At 40.7% G+C, this 23,126-nt stretch overlaps 1 protein-coding gene and 1 long non-coding RNA gene across 5 annotated transcripts; one reads left to right on the top strand and one right to left on the bottom strand.

Annotated features, from left to right (window-relative positions):
- Positions 1-5,670: 5,670 nt before the first annotated feature.
- Positions 5,671-13,785, bottom strand: LOC124216271 (uncharacterized). Its single transcript, XR_006882565.2, has 4 exons — positions 13,614-13,785; positions 13,389-13,549; positions 13,031-13,270; positions 5,671-5,889 (listed from the first exon to the last, which is right to left on the bottom strand). It is a non-coding gene; the product is annotated as an uncharacterized lncRNA (long non-coding RNA).
- LOC124216270 (facilitated trehalose transporter Tret1) lies at positions 5,881-20,593 on the top strand. Of its 4 annotated transcripts, none has more exons than XM_046620585.2 (5): positions 10,425-11,061; positions 12,851-12,939; positions 16,993-17,340; positions 18,388-18,545; positions 18,642-20,593. In XM_046620585.2, the coding sequence occupies exons 2-5, from the start codon at positions 12,883-12,885 to the stop codon at positions 19,735-19,737; spliced, it is 1,659 nt and encodes a 552-aa protein (XP_046476541.1). In that variant the 5' UTR covers positions 10,425-11,061; positions 12,851-12,882; the 3' UTR covers positions 19,738-20,593. The 4 variants fall into 4 exon arrangements, with proteins under 4 accessions (XP_046476544.1, XP_046476541.1, XP_046476542.1 ...); XM_046620586.2 differs by lacking the exon at positions 10,425-11,061 and adding an exon at positions 11,732-12,343; XM_046620588.1 differs by lacking the exons at positions 10,425-11,061; positions 12,851-12,939 and adding an exon at positions 5,881-5,898.
- Positions 20,594-23,126: the final 2,533 nt, after the last annotated feature.

Raw genomic sequence — 23,126 nt, 5'->3', positions numbered from 1 at the left:
AATGTGAAAATCAAATTTCCCACTGATTTTCATTCAATAATAATTCACCACAGTGCGAATTACACGAGTCTAATCCTCAATTGTAAAAACAACAACTCATGTAATCATGGGTTCATTTGTAATCAAATTTTATCCCTGTACATACGCTTAGTGGAATACCTCTGTTTTCGAATTCAGGTATTCTAATCTCTTGCACAGCTTCTCTAAGACTTCTAGTTTTTATCTAATTATAAAACGATTTTTTCATGTCCGACAATAACAGGAGCAGGATATAATTTTACAGAATGTCGACGTTTATCTGGCCGTGTACAATATTCCATCAGGTGCACGACTCCTTCATTGAAATCATATCTCATTGCTAGCTTTGGCATATGTAAATGTATAGAACAGGTATTAATACATACATGGCGATACACGACACACACTCACATGCGATGAAAAAGATTCGCTTCGAACAGAGACAAGGAATGGGAAGTAATCCGCGTATCGTCGTCTGCACAAACAATTCGCATTTGATCCTATATCGAATGTCTATTTGGTGTAGGCTTGTATGCAGCTCGGCAGAGAGTTAATGACACACGATACACGGAATAACATCGTTACCGCATCGCAAAAGCGTCTCTCCGCATTGTGTGCCTGGTCATTGCCAAGGCCTTCTCTCCTCTTCTGACCGCTTGTGTAATAGCGTTACGTGTAACGTATCTACACATTAACAACGTCACATGTAGAATGTGCATCCATACGTTATGAAACACACACATACCCCCCTCGCATCTATCCGTCCACAGCAGTCCATCCAGCTAATCATTTTCCCTCGACTCGCGTCTTTTCTACGATTCTTGCGAAATTCTCGTAAAAATACTCCGTATTTCATTTTCTTCTCGCCAATATTATCAGTCAATCGTCGTGTCACTTTACCGTACCCAATTTACAATAGAGATGAAAATTCAACCGCGATTCAGAATGAGTCAGTCTCCGTGTCTCAACCACGCGAAAGTTTTGCGTCTGGTAGGTATAACATTCATGCGAATACAGTTGTGAAATTTATTGGACTACGAACACGAAGGTATTTGCGCGGCGCGGCGTAGCTGTTCAACTTCTTTCGCATTGTTTTGGAAAATGGTCGAGACCACCGCTTCCCTTTATCGTCTCTGTCGCAGTTGTCCTACTGAAATGGCTCCAACTAACAATAGTACCATGTATGGTGTAACAAAGAGGCAAACTCGGTCTTTTCTGGCCGAGAGTAAGTTTGCAATGTAAGTCGTAGGTGAGCCAAAGACGAATATTGCAGATACGCTAGGCGAAAAGACCGCTGCCTCCTTGTTGCACACGATTCCTTGTATAACAAGAGTATGTTGGACTTTTTACGAAGCACGAAATTGAGGTTAGGGTTGCGTAACGTCAGATTTGTTCGCGACAGCGCATGCGCACGGTACAGAAAAGACCGTTTATAACTCTTAGGACATAAAAGTGGTCCTTCCGGAACTCCGCGCATGCGCATTCGCAGACTCACTCTGTCGTCATAGAGACGGGTACTTTGGATATGGAAGAAAACACGCGTGAAACAACGCGTAAGACGCGTTATATATATTCGTTTTTTCCTCGGCACATGTTGCATACATGCGCCCATAACACGGTTGTATGCAAATGAAGGTATATAGAAATCGCGACGGCAGATAGGTAGGTAGTCAGCTACCACGTCGTATGTACACAAAACCTATGTATAAGGGTACTATGCATACAATTGACTGTGGAGAGGTTGACTTTGACCTGAAAACTCGATTGAGGGATTTCGAAATTACAACTTAGCCAAAAAGTGAATGCAAAATTTGTTCAAATAGTTTACACTTTTCGCGCCGTTTAACCATGTCAAATCTGGTTCTCCTTAAACTCGATTGTCTGTTAGACATATTCGGCACGTTACATCGAATGTCGAAAGAGTATCATCGCGCATTATCTCTACGAATTAAACGATCATCCCGAAGCCTCGGCGATCAGATAACTACGTTATACATATATTGTGTTAATAAATTTTCTCCCACACAAATTTCCAACACCCGCCGACATAATGGGACGCACAACCTTTGCCGGTCTGTAAAAATAACGAAGACCCCTTCCCAGAGATCTTTTATTTGATTGCCTCTTATCGTTTTGCACTTTCGCTCGAGTTGCATCGTATGCATTCGATGCCGACCTCCCCGATGAATTATTAATGCTGCGTTATTTATGAATTTGTCATGTCATTTATCTCCGCGCACCAATCCCTCGACATTATGTTAAAAGAGCGGGGTTATTCTTTTGCGCTATTATACGAGATACGTGGTTGAACGATTGCCAAACGTCGCAGCTACTGCCGAGCGTGGGTGGTGCTCGCCGTGAAGTATTCATTAAAAATCAATCGCTGCCAGTCATACAAGTTGTATACCTATATGCATATTTTCTCTACGTTATTCCTGTTTTGTTCTTCAGATTTTTTTGTTCTTTCTGCTTTATCGTACCCAATTTTGTTGACATTTATTCTGAGCAATCTCCTCCTCTTTTTTACCTACGTTTGCCTGGATTATCATAAAATTCTGTATTCTAATTTTAAATAAGTCAAGGATAAGATCACCGGTGGCGAATACCAGCCCAACAGAACGCTGCAATCCCGGTGTAACGCTTGACGACCCTGATGACGCGAAATTGATTCTTTTCACTAACGCAATTGTTTATTGCACGTTGTACAGTACGAATCTCTGTGAATTTAGCTTGAAAATGTAAAACTAAACCGGTGATAAAGTGGATACTGATTGGTCGTCCAATTTTCAAATATCTTTTCTTTAATAATCAAAATAAAAATTATTTTTCTTCATGTCATTAAATTATTATTAATTGATACAATTTCCAGCAATTCTTTCATTTCCATGCGATGATACAGCATTATCGAATTTCTATACCCGCAATACTTCGTAACGAGTTATAGTTACTGAGCGAGAAAATTGCGGATTTTCGCAAATCGGCCAACACATCCATATAATTGCCGCAAGTCCAACCGCGATGAAAAAATACAAGCAAGATAGAACAATCAACGAAATGGAATGATGAAAAAAATGTACAACGGCAGTATAATTACCGTCGGGTACAACATATACATAGGTATGGACTGTGACGTGCGCGTCACAATGCATATACATTCGCTATTCCCCATAAGTATACCTCCCGAGTGTAAAAAACGTCACAAAATCAATTCTTTCTTAAACGTATGAAGTGCATATACATATATTGGTATAATATCATGTTTGATCGCCATCAGCGCTGCACAGTTCTCTTGTGCAGGCGCGTTACGTGATAATCAGTTGCAGATAATAATCATCATTCTACAACTCGCTGTTACACCTATATTCAACGTGTGCTTATTAGGTTAAATAATCATTTATAAGTTCTTAGTTCACGAGATTTATTTTCATTAGAAACAATTTTTTCTTCCTCTTACGTAATTTGTGTCCAATTGTCTCATCCGTCTTGTTGTGTCTTAACATTCGTAGTAGCTGCGCGTCCATATGTCGCAATCGGCCGTTGAGATTTTTCTGCAGCCGTAGTTGATCATTATTTACATATAATACATACGTATAATGTTGTTATTATAGTTTCGGGTCGACGTTACGGAGAAAATCATAGTTACGACCCAGTGTAGCGAGTGACGCGATGCGAATCCGATTGAACCGTTTAATTGCTACGAAGTGTATGAGTACCTATGCCTGCGCGACTTTTTCTTTTCCTTCGGTGGCCGGCGCAAACTGCAACATCTGGAGTGCGAAAAGCGTATGCGTATGCAACACGTATAAAAAGGTGTAATTACAAAGATACTTAGTCCTTTATTCCAATTGCAGTCCGTTCTGAACATTCGTCGTGTGACGCAACGGGACAGAACGTAGGCCGATTTCCGATTCGATTTATTGTTAGAGAGCGCCGGCGTAACGTCAATTATTCCGCCTGTTCTTGCGTAAACATTTTAATGATTGAAAATAATTTTTAATCATTGCAGTGAAGTCGTAGATATATTGTTAATCGGTGAAATTAAGTATACATGCATCGATTTCCCGATAAAACTAATTGCAATTGCATATTACAACCCACTTAGATAATTCCGCGAACGGATACAATTTGGCACAAAAAATTGTGTCAAGACGACAGTACGTTCAGGCACTGCGAAGGTATCTATGCTATCTATTTTCAGCGATAAGATAACTACGGGAAAATGTATAAAAAACAACAATCGCGGAAAAAGAAATAAGTTTACCCAGTTGCTTGGTACAAATGAAGAAAAATAAAAAAAAAAAATGAAGCAAACAAAACGAAAACATAGAGTGAGACAGAGAGAGAAAGAGAGACAGAGACAGAGAGAGGGAGAATTGACCTGGTTATTGAAGGTCCACTCACAGTTCCGTGTTATTTTCATGTACACAAAATGTGGCGTTGCTTTAACACACGTGTTATTGTTTTAACTCTCGACACGTGCTCATTCGACTCAAAGTACGGTCAAGTTTAACGTATTAAAAACTGCAATATAATAAGCTGTATGAACAGCCGCACGATAAGAGGGTTTGAAGTGCGCGAATTTCGCAAGTATTTTGATACCGACGGTGAAAATTTTGGGAATATAATGGGATGAGGGGTAAATAAAATATGCGCGAGTGGATCGATTGATCGTCCGAAGAAATAGTACATGGAAACCGACGATGGGTCCATTGGTGTTACAGGCTGAATAAAGTCGATTTCAGACTTTCATACAGAGCAATTCATCCAAGAGTGTAAGAGCATAATTAACCGACGGGACCTTTCTTGCAGTCGCGGTCGTTTATCTCCAGGCCGTGATCTCGACAGGAGGTCACGCCTGCTTCGTATAATATCGATATGTCTCGTCGTAGGAAATAAGGTCCAAGGTTTTTACCTGTGTCCGGAAGTAGGTTAATCCTCCGGCCGGAAGTTGCCCTGAACACACCTGTATGTATGTATATGTACACAGGTGTATATGTATAAATATGTTATTCCCCCCGCTCAAAGCGGCAATTCGCCGTCGTTCGCGTTTATCGCGATGCTAATATATGCGCGTTCACGTTCGTGGATATTATATCCAGAATGAACAGCGTTCGAAATGAATTAGAAATGAGAAGTAAAAACGACAAAAACGTAGCGGCCAACAACCGTTCGAATCTGTCCGAGGGCAGGAAAACGTCTATACCTATATACCTATATACCTGTGAAGTACCCGTGGTGTGAAAATTTGGTCAATTGAGAACTGTTCGAGTACGAATGTCCTTCGAACGAAATGAAGTCCGAATGGCTTTCGTAGAATTTCGCACGAACTTGAACGTGGCCGTGTACCACCACTCAGAATTGGTCGAACACTTTCTATCCTCGGCATGTAATCGGGATCATTGTATAGTACCGCGGGGCGGGTCCAGCATTTGAAATTTTTTGTGCAACACGGTATGCCGATTTCTCATACCGATCGTTATGAATTTAGTAGAACGCGCGAATACGGTACTCGACTAATGCGGAAGCGTATCTATCATAGGTACTGTATGTATACCCGTGAAGCAAGAATCGGTAGGAAAGTGTGTAAATTTATTGATAATCGAATTCTATCGTAGTAACGTAGTAATTCGAGTCGTTATGTTCTTCGGTTGCATCTTTCTTGTTTATTTCATACAGTTGTGTAGGTATTACATACGCTGGGCACGTTTCTCAATGGCAGCCTGGCGGGGTTTAAAAAAATCGCCCGTTCTTCTCCCAGTGAGTGTCGGACCGCGAAACTAGATCTGTCGTATATTCCTCGATACCCTGCAACATCCACACCACGCGCCCAGGATCGGCTGCAGCCACGCCGTGCGGTCCTTGGCTCAACTCCTGGAAATGGTAAAGTTATCGATAAAAATGGAATGGAAAGACGTTGACGCCTTATACGATTGCCCGGGATTCTAGGCCAAGTCCGTCGGTGTTACAATTACAATTTAATAGAATTACAATTGCAACGCCTATCCGCGGGTCCTTTTTACCTAGTACATTATCCTACACCGTGCAGGACACGATATAAGTTGATTCACCGCTGGCTGGCATCAGTGAATCACGGGTATTGTTAAGGATGGTATTTTTCACGCATACGGACAGAAATGAAAATAGGTTTTAAGCTGCTGCAACGGTTATATTATGGTCCAAAATGTACAAGAGAAATTAAACAATCGAAGTTTTACAATATCGCATTGCGGTTCATAATTTTTTTACGTATCCTTCGATCGACGGTAACTCGATATAATTTGCCGAGCGGTTGATACCTATGGTTTACTCTTTCAGCCTCTTTTGTCTTTCGAATCTCACTTCCTCTGGCAGCCGTGATATCTTGCGTGTAAAATTGCTTTTCGGTCTTGGACTTATCACTATAATAAACCCGCGATTAGTTAAACGTCCACATACCAATATTTACGCACACGCGTAAATTAGATGTCTTGCAGTCTGGTAATCCGTCATCTTGTAGAAGTTTTATCATACACATTCGTGGCTGACGAAGAGCCGAACAACGCCAACGTCACGCGAAATATTGACTTGAGATTGTACGACGTTGTTGAAGCAAATTCTGAGACACGTTGTTTTCGACTGAAATTTTGAGATACCATGTGGTTTATTGTTAATCAAATTCCGAGGATGTTACACGACGATGTTGTTCTGTTCAGCTGTCGATATAACGATGAACGCATGTCCAGGTCCTGCAAACCTCACGGAAACCTCGTGCACGTCTGCACTCTTAATGCAGACGAGGTGGTGGTTCCGTTTTATTTTTTCATGCCTGCGACATCGGGGAAATCCGATGAGCAATTATTCGATCGGTGCCAGGAGTGCTGATAGAGTCGCGGTCCGTAAACGGGGATAAAATCAGCTCTGTTTACAGTCGGCGGTTCGCGATACGGGTGGAAATGATCCCACGGTGATTGAGTCGAGCGATAGACGAACTGCAGGCTGTTGCTGCTCTATGGGAGGGCTGAAACCGGCATCACCTTGTTTCAGCGTTGCCCAGGTCAGGGACACCTCGCCGTCTATCGTTATGATTATGCTTCAGGTGCACCTTATTTATAATACCGCTTTCATTTCAAGTGCAGCGGGCCCGATTTACAATTGTTCCAATCACTCCGGGAGGGGGTAAAAAACTAGAATTATCGATTGACAGAAGGACCAGAGTATCGAATTTTCATAGACGCGAAAATCTTATTCATAAAATTTGTAAACGTGAAACGCTCAAGTATAAAAAATTGTAAATCAGAAAGTCGAAGTACAGAATTACAAAATATACAAAGGTCAAACCATAAAACGGAAAAATCAAGAATTTGTATACGATTCTGTATCATCGAGAGGAATTCTGACAATTTTGTAGTTCGTCATTATACGTTCTGAACTTTCTATTCTTTTACTTCTCCATAATTCTACATTCAACATTTTTAAATTCTATAAATCAAGTCTTGGCTTCTTTAAAAATTCGATGTTGCGACCCTTCAATTTTCTGATATTTCCATATTTTTGTCCTCACTCATCACTCCTATTATACTTTTCGCTGACGGTTCGTACCTAGATTAAACGACATGCGCTACGCTATGCAGCTAATTCAATCGAAAGAAGGATATTTTAAATTGAAGCGCTTCGATGCCATTCGCTTCGTTTCCCACTCCATTTATCTTCGAACACTTTGTACTATACGCAGTCGACATTAAAAATGAGCATAACGGTTTTCGACGCATTTGTCACGACGGAAATAACTTACGTAAGGGTCGAAACTGGCGAAACTTTTTCAACTATGATTATTGGAATTATTATAATAACAACCGTTGACATCGTTAAGAACAGTTTTGCGCTTCGACTTCCGTTCCGAAAATCATGCGCAAATTTTTTTCATCGCCTCCAGTCGACAGCAACATACGTTTTGTTTCGCGGACAACACGCGATTGTGTAATGTCGTACACGGAGCATTAAATTAGAGCTTGATGTCCGTAACAGGCATGAGTGCACGCGGATATGAATGGAGACTTTTCTACGGTGTAATATAACTTGCACACCTTGCACGCCGTTATATCGGCGACGTTAATTACTGTTGTTCTTTCGGCCCGCGGCACAGAAACTGTAAATAACGAAGAAAACATCATATGTGGACCAGCGTAAAAACACTAGTTTGGAACTTGTTTCTCAGCAAATTGCATACGCTATGCGGGCGACCTTTTCGACGAACGTTGAACTCTCACGTCAGATTTTGAGACACCTCATTATTGTTCCGTGACATTGGGCGATTTGGGCTGACGATGAGCTAGGTTCTGCACGTTGAAATACGAACTAGTAAACAGTCAACTGCACAGAGTGGTTCGCAAGTTTCTAAACGCTGAGAGAACGAAGCCACACCCTGAGAAACAATTCCGGTTGAACCAATCGGGACGGCGGTTACGGGCCGGGAAACGCAGATTTTGTTACATTAACTAAATATCAATTGACACGGTTAAACATTTTGCCGCAGATGCGAGGGGCAAGGAAACATTTAATTTTGTTGACTGATATCTAGTTAATGTAACAAAATCTACGTTTCCCCGCCTGTAACCGCCGTTCCGATTGGTTTAACCAGAATTTGTTCTCGGTGCAAGAATCGTTTGTTTATTTGTTTTTTTGACTCAATTTAGTAAACTCGTTTCTCGCTTTAAACTACTTATAGTATCCCTTACATGTGTAATACGTGTATGGGCAGTTGTTCGAAGTTATGTGTTTTCGCAACAATTAACCGGCGCAAATGTATATGCGCCTATACTCGCGGCACTGCGCATAAAAAGAATCAAGAAACAACGCCGTAATAAATGAAAAAAGAAACTGTGCGTCGAATTAATTTACATTTAGTGGATTGGACAGCATTCTTTTTCCTGTCATCTCTTTTGTTGATGGACATGAGCGTGTGAAAATACAGGTAGAGGTGCACCGCGCTTGGAATATCACCGCCATTTTTTTGACGACGAGATGACAGATGTTCCTAGTTCGAAGACCGATCAGATACTACTTTTGCGAATAAGCTGAACCACTATTTCTAACCAAATGCCACACGTACATTGACGATGTCAATCCGGCGTAGCGCTTATTGTTAGCTTTATACATAATCATGATCGGTGAATGTTCTGGAACTCAGATTTTTGTTTAAATTCTGGCAAGTTGGCCGGCTGCAAGATGTAAGGTCTATACCAATGTGCTAAACCCAGGCAAATATCTCGAAAGGCGAATAAGCCTGTATACAGCATAATCATTTGTGAGAAGATTCTGGAGCCTCGCTCGCTCGATAACCGAATAAATTGATTACGTAAGTCGTTATCGGGAGGATTCCATCAGGTTCTCTCGCCATTAGCAGAAGTTTTTTTTCCCTCTAATTGAAATTCAAAAGATAGATATCGTGTTTGTGCTCTTCGAGAACTTGTAAACGAATCAAGAAGATACGATTGATATACATGCATACATTACAGGTGCCAGACGATTAATAACAATGTTATGTAGCATTTAGGCGGCGCTAAACTTCACCTAGTAGCTACAGAGCAACATGTACCAGGTTTGCTGTGGCTAGCCTTATTTTTATCATCAGGTGCGGGATGACGCGTGTTTGTTATTGGTGCATCGCGTCTCTTCCCAAGACATTTCTATCAAGAGAGGGAACGGGTACTCCGAAAGTTTCAGCCCTTCGCTTCCAGGTTCGTACCTTTATTTTTTTACACGCGACGTAGAAAACAAGAGGAGGGAAAGAACGCGGGTGAGCGGGGAAAAAATAGTGAAGATCTTAGTCACTTCTCGTCGATGTACATTTTACGTATAACATACGTAACAACGCTTTACCACAAGTCAATGCAAGCGTCGTTAAAGCAGCAGAGTCAACGTGATGCGAATGAAAATCGTGTGAAAAACAATAATTATAAAATGAAACAAAATGAAGATGAGTATGGACGTCGTGTTTTGTGTAATAGAAATATGAAATCTGGACGGAAGTATTATTCTACTGGACAAGTTCGCTGACTAGAATAAATGAATTCTATGATACAAGCGAGAAAAATGGTAAACATCCGAGCACGATTTAGAATGGCACAATCAATTTATTGGTTTCTCCTGATGTTGAATGGGTGGCGATATTTCTCGTGGTAGCTGAATTTACACACCATTTCACCTTGTTACAATTGCATATCGACGAGACACGGGAAATGAAACGGTCAGATGTTCTGAAAACTCCAAGACGCGTTATGACAAAACCGCGGCAATTCTTGTTTAAGAGCTTCAGTCTTTCCTCCTATACACACGCATAAAATACACAAATACGTCCGCCTACACGTCGAGAACGTTTTGAGACGGCGGCAGCGTTACCGCGTATAAATCGGCGACTCAAGAGTACGATTGACTCAGTAGCGATCAAAGAGTTGTGCGAGCGAATCGCACGCGATTCGATCGTTAAGGTCTACAGCCACGTGACATTCAAATAGCGCAAAGATTGAGGAGGAAGAACTCCGAAAGAGTGACATTATCCGCGATAATCGACATTTACCGAAAGTTATTAAAACGACAAAAAAAAGAAGTAGTGAAATATCGAGAAAGAGAAGCAAGTGTGGCTACGTTGTCTTTGACGGTTGATTCATACCCTTATACAGTTTGGTTGTGGCAAAGGAAAACTCTTGGAGATTTATACTGCAGCGTAGAAATAATAAAAAATTTTAACGACTCTGCTGTTCAATCGTTTATCGTCGATGCTGCGATTATCCAGCAGCAAGTTTTGAAAAAAGAATTTGATATACCCAAGAAATAAAAACGCTGATAAAGAACAAAGAGGAAAATTTATAGTACCAGCCCAACGCGTAATAATAACTGCTACAAACACTGTTATAGATAGAACAACGTGAAATCTACCGAATACTTTCGCAATCATATCCGCGCTACTATGTGCCAATAAATAAATCTAAAACTATGTGTATTAATATTGCGAATACTTGAAGCTATTATAGACGCAGCAAATTGCCATCGAGGGAAATTGTTCACGTATGTTAAATTACAATTTCTTAATATGCATGAATTCTCTCTCTCTCTTCTCATGTACCTTCCATTTAAAAGTATGTAATCTCAGCGTTCCGCGATTATCCTTCGTCATCTGTTTTTTTCTACATTTTTCTTTTTTCATCCGAACGTGAACGAAACGTTTGCCCGTGACGTCACAGCGGCTTTGACCGCCCGTGAGTAGAAAGTGTTGCAAAACTACGAGACAGATATGCCTCTATACCTGTCAATAATACACCGCCCGGTGCCAGGTCGTCTGATCATTTTTCTACGCAAATGAAAGTTCGCACCTTGTAAAGATAAAGTATAAAAAAAGTATAGAAATGAAGAAAATCTGCTCACCAAGCAATTATCTTTTTTATTTGGTACAAACTACCTATGCATGGTATGAAATTCAGCAACGGCGAAACCTGGTGTTACTAAGTTCAGTATTTAATTTGAACGTTCCGAATGATTCACGCTTTGATGCTCGCAGAACTCTTGATAGCTTCGCAGCTCGCGTTTCGTGGTATAAACGTACATACAAGTACTTTGCACGTCTTGGAATTTGCTCTCATGATTTATCCCCGCATTGTTTTACTGCCATTACAATCGAAGCTTATACGTGAGCCGCATCTCTGATAAATGGAATATTAATTATTTCACGGTGAACATTGTGCGTCTCTTATGACCTCACTACTGTAAATCCTTTGATTTGAGAACTCCTTTTTTCGCCCATTGTCATTACGAGTCATTATACAATCACTCGTCGAAGTACACTCAATAGAACATGAGCCGTTCGACGCCTGGTATCACTTTGTTTCTCGAATTCACTCGCAATTTCACCCGACTTGCCCGATATAACGAAGTTACAGCTTTATTACCTCCGCGATGATTCCGGCGGTTCGCCTGCTCGCACACAACCTGCGACGCTTCCTTACGTCTCCGGTTGCGTGCGCGGTGCGCGCGAAACTAATGTGGCAACCGGAAACCGTCAGATTTGAAAGTTCAATTCCACCTATGCCGTTGCGCGGTGGATCGTGGTGATTTGTAGGAAAGAGATTCGTCAACTTACGCTTCGAACCCACGGTGCTACGTTTCAAACCATCTCCATGGTACGAATTAGAATCGGGTTCGACTGACACACGCGGCAGGTGGAAAAACGAGAAAATGAAAATTGAGCGTGGAAGTGCGATGGTACAGAAATGCACGTCCGTACTTCCGTCGTCTGCTCTGCAGGTCACCCGGTACGTTGGTCATTATATCCCCGAGCTGCACGTGACGGACGGTGAGTGACTCGTGACTTGTTATGAGGCTCTTTTTTCCACTGATTACTTCCTAAACGCACCTCAAAGTGGCGAACGAGCGCAGCGGCTTAAGCCGGACCATTATTCAATTTGGAAATTAGGCTCATCACTTTATGAATTACGTTTCTCGTGACTGGCTCACGAATATTCTACTGTCACTTTAATTGCTGTGGCAAACTAGCCATACAGGATTGTGTATTCCTTAATTTCGCAGGCTTTCGTGAAAGTTGGACTTGATGATACGTATATTGTAGTAGTTAAATATTCATGCTTTATCGCCCCGCTACGGTATTTTGCATATTCCACCTGTCGCGAAAAAAATTTTCCGCCGCATTCAATGATTTGTTTATTATGTCTCTGAAAAACGTTTATTATTCATTTTGCGTGTATTCAATGGCAGTTTCATTTGTCATGAACGCTTATAATAAGTGTATGCATCTGATGTTAGACGTGTCCTTACATTCGAATAACCGAATTGGTCTTTGCAGATTCACTCTTACAGACGTGAGTCTCCGTTGATATGATAGCCGAAGCGAAATATTGGTGGAAGATATTTCACGTCAATGAATATAAATCTGTAAGTATTCCGTGAACTCATTTATATACTTATTTAATAATTTATTCGTACATCCGATTGTTCATTCATTTAATTTCAATTGTATACTCACTTGTTTATCGTATAATACTTTGTTGTTCATCCGTAATTGCATAATAAAACGTAGCACGAGGCCAAACAGGGCGTCGAAATGTAACGAAAAAATTCCGTTTTGATACTTATCGTGCTGCAATAGCTAGGAATGAATTGGGTTCCTTTCGGCGCATGTTTGTTCAACTCCTGTCGTCGATCGATACAGATCCTCGATATCCATGCGCTCCGAAGCGAGTCAATCCAGTGTTCGGTATATTGTCTGTAATTGGCAAATGTCTGTCGTAGTCATGAATGATATTGTCAATATTTACGCGCATGTATAAGAAAGCATTGGTAACGCTCGTTTTTCGCATCACCATGAAATTGCAGCAACGTACTTTTCAGGTGTCGAGGCAAGATGTTTCGCAAAGACAAAGACCTGCGGTCACGTACTGCGATTAGATATTTTCAACTTTTCATTTTCGCTCACTCACAATCAGCGCACGTTCGATGCAGCGATGACTCCGGTAAGGTGTAATGCGCCACAGATGAATAAACACTGAGTCAAAAAGTAAATTAATATCACATAACATACGAGCAGCTGTCTTTGCAATGTTTCTCACCTTGATAAAGTTTCTTTTCTTTCGTTAGTTGTAAAAATATAATAATACTGATTCCCTGAATTCAAGTTCCTCGTTTCGATCGTGATCAATTGGACAATTTGCCGATGTTATTGCTCCAGATAATCAAGTCGATACCACCTCCCCTCCTTTCGCGCCACTCTCATTCTATACCTGCTTGAGAAACATTCCTGCGATGATAATCGTGTGTATGAAAAAATTCGACAAACACTAGAAACGCGTTTCCATTGTTTTGTTTGCGAGAAAACAGAAACATGATACCTGATCTGTAATGATAAGAGAAAACCGTGGTCGAAAACAACTACTAAAGAGATCCATGCGGTGATATCACGCGCAAACTCAATATGAAATCGATTGAAGCTCAACTTTCCAAAATCCGCGTTGATATATTTTAATGTACTTTGTTGTTCAGTTTATAATATGTGAACCAGTAGATCGCTTGAGTGATATTGTACCTAGGTTCGCTTGACCTTCGAGCTATCAGATGAAGTGAAGAAAGGGTATGGCATATTATATTATACATATGTATAATATGATGTATGTATGTATAATCATAGATCTAATCAATTCGTATAATAGTTATAATGGTAAAGTTATAACGGGCGCGTTGACGCAGAAACTACTGGCCTCGTCAAAATATTCACTTTCTCCGTATAATTATATCCTACAGGTTTTCTAAAATGAAGGGAAAAAAGACAATCATTCGCGTATAAGTATACTGCTTTAAAACAACCAATTCGATCATCTACAGACAATATCGGCAACGTACGTGTACAGTTAATGAGGTCATAAACACGCATGGAATAAAATATAATGTAGATTTTACATCTGGTGTGGTGAATATATGGACAGCACTTTCTTGGAGTCAAATCTACATTAATTATGGTTGATCTAGCTAAGCATATGACAACTCTTTTTATCAGATTTGTAAATCTTGGCACAATTGCTGTATATTTAACTTCAAAAAAGTGCTGTCCATATATTCACCACAGCAGATGCAAAATCTACGATATATTTCTTTCCATGCGAGGATGAAGCTAGTAGCCCGAATTAGCAGTCAGACGTTCTTACGTTCATTCGCGTAAAGTAGTAAAGTGCGAAAATCAAAATTTTGTGTAATACCTTGAACCCCCAATACCTTTATAGAATTATGAGGATAAAATCGAGCAGCATACTTTTAATTCGAAAAAGTTTAAAAGGTTTAGCTTGTAATTTTGGCTGCTAGCTTCAGCGTCGTATCATAAACGTTCATCGAGCGCGGTGAATAGTTTGAAGTCGAATATATCTGAGGAGACTGATGTGAAACGAACTTAGGGACAGAGCTGTTACGATCTGGATGGTGAGATTGATAAATTCTGACAGGCATAGACCTACATTGGAGAAAAAATGTATGAAATTCAATTTGTTCTGAGTAGACCTCACGATAATAGCGCTAACAATACGAGATACGCTCTTCTGTCGATATCTCGTGCAGCGTTGATTGTTTTACAACGACGCAATTTGGTTGATTCCATCAACATCTTATCAAAGTGATTTTTCGCAATTGTCTGGTAAGTGGAGAGTTCAGCTCGCGGTGGCGTTGAGCAGATATCACAATCGATTAGTTCAGTTGGAAACGTCGATCTGGTGACGACTACCTGAGAGTAAGGCACGAGGCATTTCGCCCGTCGTATCAAATCTTTGAAAATATAGGGTTTTCAGTGTGTAATTCTTTGTAGCTTCAATAATTGATTAACTCAAACATCAAGCTAATCTATATTTATTGTAAATCCGGATCGAATTTGTATAAATATATATGCGAGGGAGATTTTCACTAATTTCATGATTATTTGACACCATGCACAGTCCACGTCTGTTAGCAACCGTAAGTGACTTTGTAAGGCTAGTATATACCTACCCTATAGATTGTTTCAGATTGGGACAATGATTTTTTTTTCTCTACTGGAACAAGGTGTAAACGTAAGTTTTTGACGAACTAAAAATTCTCCCGAAATACGTGAAATGTCCCGACTTTGGTTATATCTTGTTTCCGGTTGCTCCAATGTACAAAAGAACTATTATGATTTTTGCAAACGATTTGATTATGCATACGATTATTATATCCACGTAATATAAGGCCATATACATTCATATAATATATAAGATCATACTCAAGATTGATTTGGAAAATTCGGCGGAGAAACTGGTATAAGTAGGCATGTTTTTTACGTGTCATTCGAATGGAAAAAGTCTTATTCTATAAGGCATCTCTCAGACTTGAGATAAAACCTTATATTAACGATTAATAATATATAAATAATTCTTATGTTAAATTATATTAAAATATATTAAAATAATTCTTATAATATACGATACTTACTTGCCTATACACTTATATGAAATATATTCTGTATGAGTACGTGTGCATAGGTATACTGGGAACGTAGATTTTGGGCACAGAATTGTCTTTGTCTCTCTTTTTATACGGATTACGATAAATTAAAGTAAAATAAATATTTTTGGATAATTTACGTCGTCAGGTGTTTTATATTCTCAGTGTATGTACGTACACTGCAGAGTCAATATATGTAGTTTTCTCCGAAGTAATTAGCCATTTGCTCATCCTCGAAAGTATAAGGTCAACAGAGAAGCACACATGTTCACACATACGTCAGAGATACATGCATATACAATCGAATTATTTCTAGCACTTGGCATCTGGCCTGATGCGCAATACGTGTCGTAGGTAGCATACGTGTCAAGATGCCAATTATCATTTCACTAATCGAATCTCGGAATTTGTAAAATCTCAAAAAATTGCCGTCACCATTTTCCGGCAGTAAGTCGAAAACTGAGTTCTATATGAATATAATTTTCCAAACGAATCATCAGTCCGAATCGTATTTTCTGTCATTCCCATCGGCATTCCATGCAACACCACAAAGTCATCCCGGGTACGTATCCGCATCAATGTCGTTTCATACAAATAATCTCCTTCTGGGGCAGAAGTCACTTGTCTAAAAAAATGTTTTTCCACCTCCATTTTTATAGCTAGAACAAATTTGGGAACGTTTTTTTATGACGCAATAATGATCGTGCGGAAATTTCAACCGGTCATGTTTAACCACTGCTTACAGCGAGTGAGTTATATAAGCCGCAAATATTAGCAGTATTTAGCGATGTATATTCACAGCCGAACAGAGGATTCTTGTACGGCAAATGTCCCTGGCCGTCACGACTGCCAAATTCAATGTCAATGTCGTCCGTGTAACGAACGAGCGTGATTCTCGTCGTCGCCATAAATCTCCACGAGTAATGCAGATATGTGTAAATATATATGCAACAGGCGTATAAATTAGAATCGTTTTCCTAATTTTTGCAGATCCTCGCCGCGCTGGCCGCTCACTCCGGGCAAATATCGGTTGGGCTTTCCCAGGGGTTCAGCGCCGTCCTGATTCCGAAGCTCCTCGAGTCCGGTTTCGCAACCGAGTCCGAAGCCTCCTGGGTCGCCTCCCTCGGCATCGTTTCAAATCCAATCGGCGCCCTGGCCGCTGGTGTCGCGGCGGAGCTCTTCGGCCGTCGCGCCGTCGTCGCCTTGGCGACGCTCCCCCATGCCGCTGGATGGCTTTTCATCGCCCTGGCGACCAACGTCCCGCTCCTCTACACCGGCCGTTTCGTCAGCGGCCTGGGCGCCGGGATGGCCAACGGGCTGTACCTCTACGTCAGCGAGGTATAAACCACTTCGACATATATTTTTTATTCCTGTCGGTGTACGTATAATTTAATTTATAACGATCCAAACGACAGTTATACATTTACTTGGTAAAAACTGTTGCGAACTCGGCCTCGCATTTCGACTTATAATGTACACTTGGGGACAATGAATCTGAGACGGCTAATTTTTTACACTAGACAGTCATGTTGGCAACACAGAAAAACCTACAGCGCCACAGTTGGCCGAGCGCGAAACAAACTCAATCTCGATAAACGTAACGTAACCCATGACCGTCGAATCTAACCTTAGAATACGTGTCGATCCAACAAGTCATCATCGCCGCGCTATTCTAAGGTTAGATTCGACGGTCACGGGTTACGTTATGTTTATTGAGATTGAGTTTGTTCCGCGCTTGGCCGGCTATGGCACTGTAAATTTCTCTATGTTGCCAACTGTCTAGTGTAAAAGATTAGCCGTCCTCAGATTCATTGTCCCCGAGTGTACGTACCAAACGTTCGATTAAATACGTTGTAGAAAATGTTACGTCATTTAATCCTTTATTATGCATACATTTTTCTTTACATGCGAAGCACTCGAAATTTTTCATATATTGGCTTTTGAGGTCGCTGATTACGAATTGGAACTCGAAAATCGAAAATTCATAACGGATGATCTAATATGGCGGACAAACAAAAAGAACAAGAAGAAAAATTTTGAGAAAATTCTGTAAAACTTATTGGTGTATATTAAGTTTATGTAAAAATTGGCATCGGGAAATTTCATGATAGATTAGCAGAATGTGCTTTTATCGGAGAAAAGTACGAATTTCGTCCATTTGTTTACACGTGCTATTTTCGCAATAAACAAATAAATAAAATTTTTATTTTTTTTACACTTAGAAATATTTCAGGAGCCATGTAGAATCAGAAGACTTGGCAGTTGTTACCGAAACAGTAGATTAATACATAAAAATCTGCAAAAGAAAAACAAGTGGGGTGCTGAGCGTTCCAGCGTGTATTGAAGGGTTAATATGTGTCTAATCTTATATAATTTTGTCGGTAGGTCGCAGCGCCTGAACAACGCGGTTGGCTGGCGAGTTCCGGGCCGGCGGTCGTCTCCCTTGGAGTCCTGATGGCCTACAGTCTGGGTGCCTTGACCACGTGGCAAAGGGCTGCTGCAATCAGTATCGCCCCAGCGATTGTGTCGCTTGCTCTGGTGAGGTAGGTCAATTTCAATCGAAGCACGGTGCGGTGACGGGATAATTGAGAAGAGGGGATAATGAGATAGATAAGAATGAAATTGAAAATCTCCTCCAGACTCCTTCCGGAAACGCCGGCCTGGCTAGCAGCGAAGGGTCGAACGGCCGACGCGAGAAAGTCGTTGCTGTGGCTGAGGGGTCCGGGGGTTTCGACGGAAGCGGAACACAGCGAGCTCTGCAAGTCTAACGTGGAGAATCAGCGAAGGGCAGGAGGCGGCCTCCTGAAGGCGCTCTACAAGCCGAACGTGTGGAAACCCTTTCTGACCCTATTCTTCTTCTTCGCCCTTCAACAGTTGTCAGGAATATACGTGATCCTCTTCTACGCGGTCACGGTCCTCCAAGATATCGGCGTGAGCATTGACGAGTATGCGGCGAGCGTCGCGATCGGGGGAGTCCGGCTCTTCTCGGCGATACTTGGTGCGGGCCTTGCCAGGTCCGTGGGGCGAAAGAAGCTCGCCTGCGTCAGCGGCCTGGGAATGGCGGTGTTCGCCGCAGGCGTCGCCCTTTCGATGAGGTACGCCATGCCCTCCTGGGTCCCCCTGATGTGCATCGGGGGCCACGTTGGTTTTTCAATGATCGGCTACCTCACACTGCCTTGGGTGATGACCTCGGAGCTTTACCTGCTCCGTTTCCGGGGTCCTCTGAGTGGCTTGACGACGGGACTCGCCCAGATGATGACCTTCGCTGCTGTCAAGACGTACCCCGACTTGCGGACAGCGATTGGCCTTGAGATGACCATGTGGATATTCAGCACTTCGGGACTAATCGGTGCGATATTTGCGATGACGATATTGCCCGAAACGAAGGGTCGGAGTCTTAATCAAATCGAGAACGAATTCGCCAAGAACACCCAACCCGAGGTAACCACCGTCGATGTGCAATCTCGGATAAGAAACAACAGCCTTCCGAGGTTCAGGTCCGTTTCCGAGGACAGATCACACGGTGATCCCGTCGGTATTCAAAGTAGCGCCCACTGGAGGAACGTCTTTGCGTACGACAATCTCGGGCTCGACGTCACCCTTCCTAAGAAAATCGAGGAGGAACATGGGAAAGTTCAATCTATCTTGGACAGTGGTGAGCCCAGTAACCGAAAGATATCGGTAGAAGGTGGGCAGGTCAACGCAGTTTCCAGCTACGAGCATGTCTACGTATGACAGAAAAAATTTGCCATGTGATCTCGTCTCATTGTCAACATTTTACCACCGCGCACATTAATCGTGGCGTTTATCCACTTGCATAATATCGTACGCAGTTTGTAGCCTATATCTTTTAGGTTTTTCACCACGGGCTGCGGAGATACTTGTAAGAATTTTTCTAGATGCAACAGGGTTGCCCGCTCAAGCATCGTCGGACATTCTCCTTGAGCCTATAGATCTATACTGTCCTTGTGGAACAAAAAGTTCTGTACGATAAGAGATTTTATTCGTCACGTGATCCGCAACGTTTGGCGTGGTAATAATTTTTGATTACAGAAAGAAACCTAGCGTTTGACTTTTAACGGAACGATACGATTATTTTCACGGAAATATTGACAACCGCCACTCTCGAATTTTACTACAAAAATACAAAGACCGTTAAGTAATTTTAATATGCAGTAATGTTGACCGTCGATCATTGAAACGACCCGTTCGTGGAATCCTGTTAATTTTTTAGCTGATCAGTATTAAGTAAGAATTAAATGAATAAATATAGAATTAAGTGTTTCGTATACATATTGATGTGTACAGAGTACCCTTACTAGGTATGTATACCTACACTTGGGAACAGTTTGTAGTCCATAAGGAATCCAATTGGTATTCGGAATATTTGTTTGTTATCGTAAATTGTTATAACTTATTTATATATGGTATATGATGCATCACGGCAATTGGGCGTGAATATGCGCAACATATAAGAGTTGATTTAAATTAGTATATTTACTTTGAATCTGAAACGTAGATATATTTGTCACAAGTGATACCTAGCATAAGTGCATAAATATAATTTATTAAACACTTATCTCAATACTTATTAATGTGGTTGATTAATTTCGAATCGGACCAACAAACACATGCGTATTTTATAAGAATAGATTAATTATATAACAGGAATAAAATAAATACATACATATGCATGTGCTTTAAGGAGCAACTGGACATATTGTTCATATTAAATACACTTTCACCATGAAGACGACGTGAATCTCAAAATGGCAGTTAACAATGCTATTAATTAACCCAGGTAAATACAGCTTACAACGTTTTTCAACTACGATGAGAAAAGAGCACTAAAAACCATTCCTAGGTGCTTTATCCTGATTATAGGGATCCAAGGAACTGAAAAATGAGATAAAAAATATTAGGATCACGTATTAAATAACTGGGGTTGTGTTTAATTGGATTTCTTATCATGATAAGTCGATAAGGCCTGTGAGTTATATGTAACATTTTTCGGATTTTCGAGATACAGGTATAGAAAAATAAACGACAGCAATATATTATTAAATAGCTTCTTATCTTGGCCTCATTTGAATGTTGAATTCCTAGTTTTTGTTCATAAAGGTCTTCACATTGTCTGTTATTGTTTTGACCGGAGTGGAAGCCCTGCTCAGAACGAATATTTATTAATTTAAATTATTAATTTAAAACCTATTTATTTATTAAAAATTGCTAAGCAGACGTGGACTGGCTATATTAGTCATTCGGTGTAATCGCCAATGGGCCGGTGCGAATTTGAACCGGTCGAGTTACTATATATTTTTGAGAAAGGTTTCAAATCTTTAATAAAAATATTGTGTCATATAATATTTTGACAGGATGATCTAAACTCGAATGAACATTAGAACAGATATAATAATATAGTATTTGTATTAGCGAAGTAAAATAATCGTGTGACGAAGAATCACTATCATTTGACGGGTTTCATAGAAACTATTGACGATAAATTAACAAAGACTGTTTGTTGACTTCGTGCAAATAGGCTAAACAACACGAAATCGAAAACAGTCTTCCGTGAAACAAACAATTGATGAAGGCCGTTTGCTCGTTGCACTAGACCTGAATGATTCATTTTTATATCCGATCGTTTATGTACTTAAGATAGATACCTGAATTAGATAAGATTAGAGCTGATCAGTTCATTATTGCAAAAAAGTAACAATCTCCCCGCCCCTACCTTCCACCTTTCGCTGTTTTTGGGTTATGAACCGTTCCGCTACTAAAATTATCAGGCTGGTTCAAATTCGCCAGTCTGCTCCTGTACTCAAGAGGGTACCCAAATTTTTAAAAGATACAGTAGCAACAACACATAATGTTTTGGCACTCAGTTCATAGATACACAATTCAATGGGGCGCATGGGTGAATAACTCGTGACTGGGCTCGTGGTCTCTGTAATGTGATGGTTTTGAATCAATCAATCTAAAGGTAAAAAAATAAATAAAAAATGAAGCAAGTGAAGAGAGAAAGGTACTGTAGTTACTCGTCAATTTTTTTCTACCTGTCATTGAGATGGCACATTTTGGATTTATTACGATTAATTTATTATATCATTATTGTTATCATTGTCGTAGTTACCATGGAGCAGTTGGAGCAGGATGATTCAGGCGCTCGGCCGCGAGGGTAGGCCATTGCGGTGGAGTGGTCTGTGCCCGGCGACCGAATGCTCAAGTTCACCGCCAGGTAGCGGCATTTCGTAACTTCACTCGCAGATGAAATGTGGCTGGGCGAGTACTTGACTTTGACTGCTGCACATCGCCGTAAAACCATGGTAGTACGATGATTAACTATCCGTGTCGAAATATTGACACTACGAAACATTGTATCGTAGGTGGGAGACAGCACTTGACTCATTGGGAAAGAGTTTTATAGTGACAGACATCCAATATTTAGGAAAAAGGTACATGGTCACGGTGGAATTGACAACACACTAGGCAGTGCTGCAGTATAAAGGAAGGTTTAGAGAATGAAGCGACCCGAAATAAGGTATCTTGGCAAAGTGACGAAATTTTGATTGGGGGGGCTGTCTACATCTTCTGCGTTAATGAAACTGCCGGTAAAAATTTATCTGTTCCATTATCATCATAAAATGCTGCGTCAGGGCTCGTCTCCACACATAGTAAAATATCAGATCAACATTTCACCGTTACCAAACGTAGGTTCAATATCAAATTTGGCTGATGAACAACTTGATGCGAATTTTAATGGCAACACTGCCGATATCATATTTTCATTAGACAGAGCTAATTTTCCCGATGTTCTGACATCTGAAGAAAAACGACTGTTTATTAAACTCGGCCTGTGCCAACCAATGGGTAGTTTTGCTAAGGACACAATTGGTCGTAACAAGAATAGAGGGTTCAGCGCGAATTTTTATACAAGTAGAGAGCCAATGAAGATCAAAAGACAATGGTTATATTATTTGACGACAAGAAATATTTGGCTTTTTGATAATTCATTTCAGATCCGAAATTTGTAAAAGGAACAGCAGACTGGCTCATTTAGGTCACGATAATGAATCTCATGAGGAATTAAAGCAGCACGGAATTTCTTGTGAAATTTACCATCG

The sequence above is a fragment of the Neodiprion pinetum genome, chromosome 4 (assembly GCF_021155775.2).
Source record: "Neodiprion pinetum isolate iyNeoPine1 chromosome 4, iyNeoPine1.2, whole genome shotgun sequence".
In the NCBI taxonomy this organism is placed as follows: Eukaryota; Metazoa; Arthropoda; class Insecta; order Hymenoptera; family Diprionidae; genus Neodiprion; species Neodiprion pinetum.
This window is presented reverse-complemented; position numbering and strand designations above follow the sequence as displayed.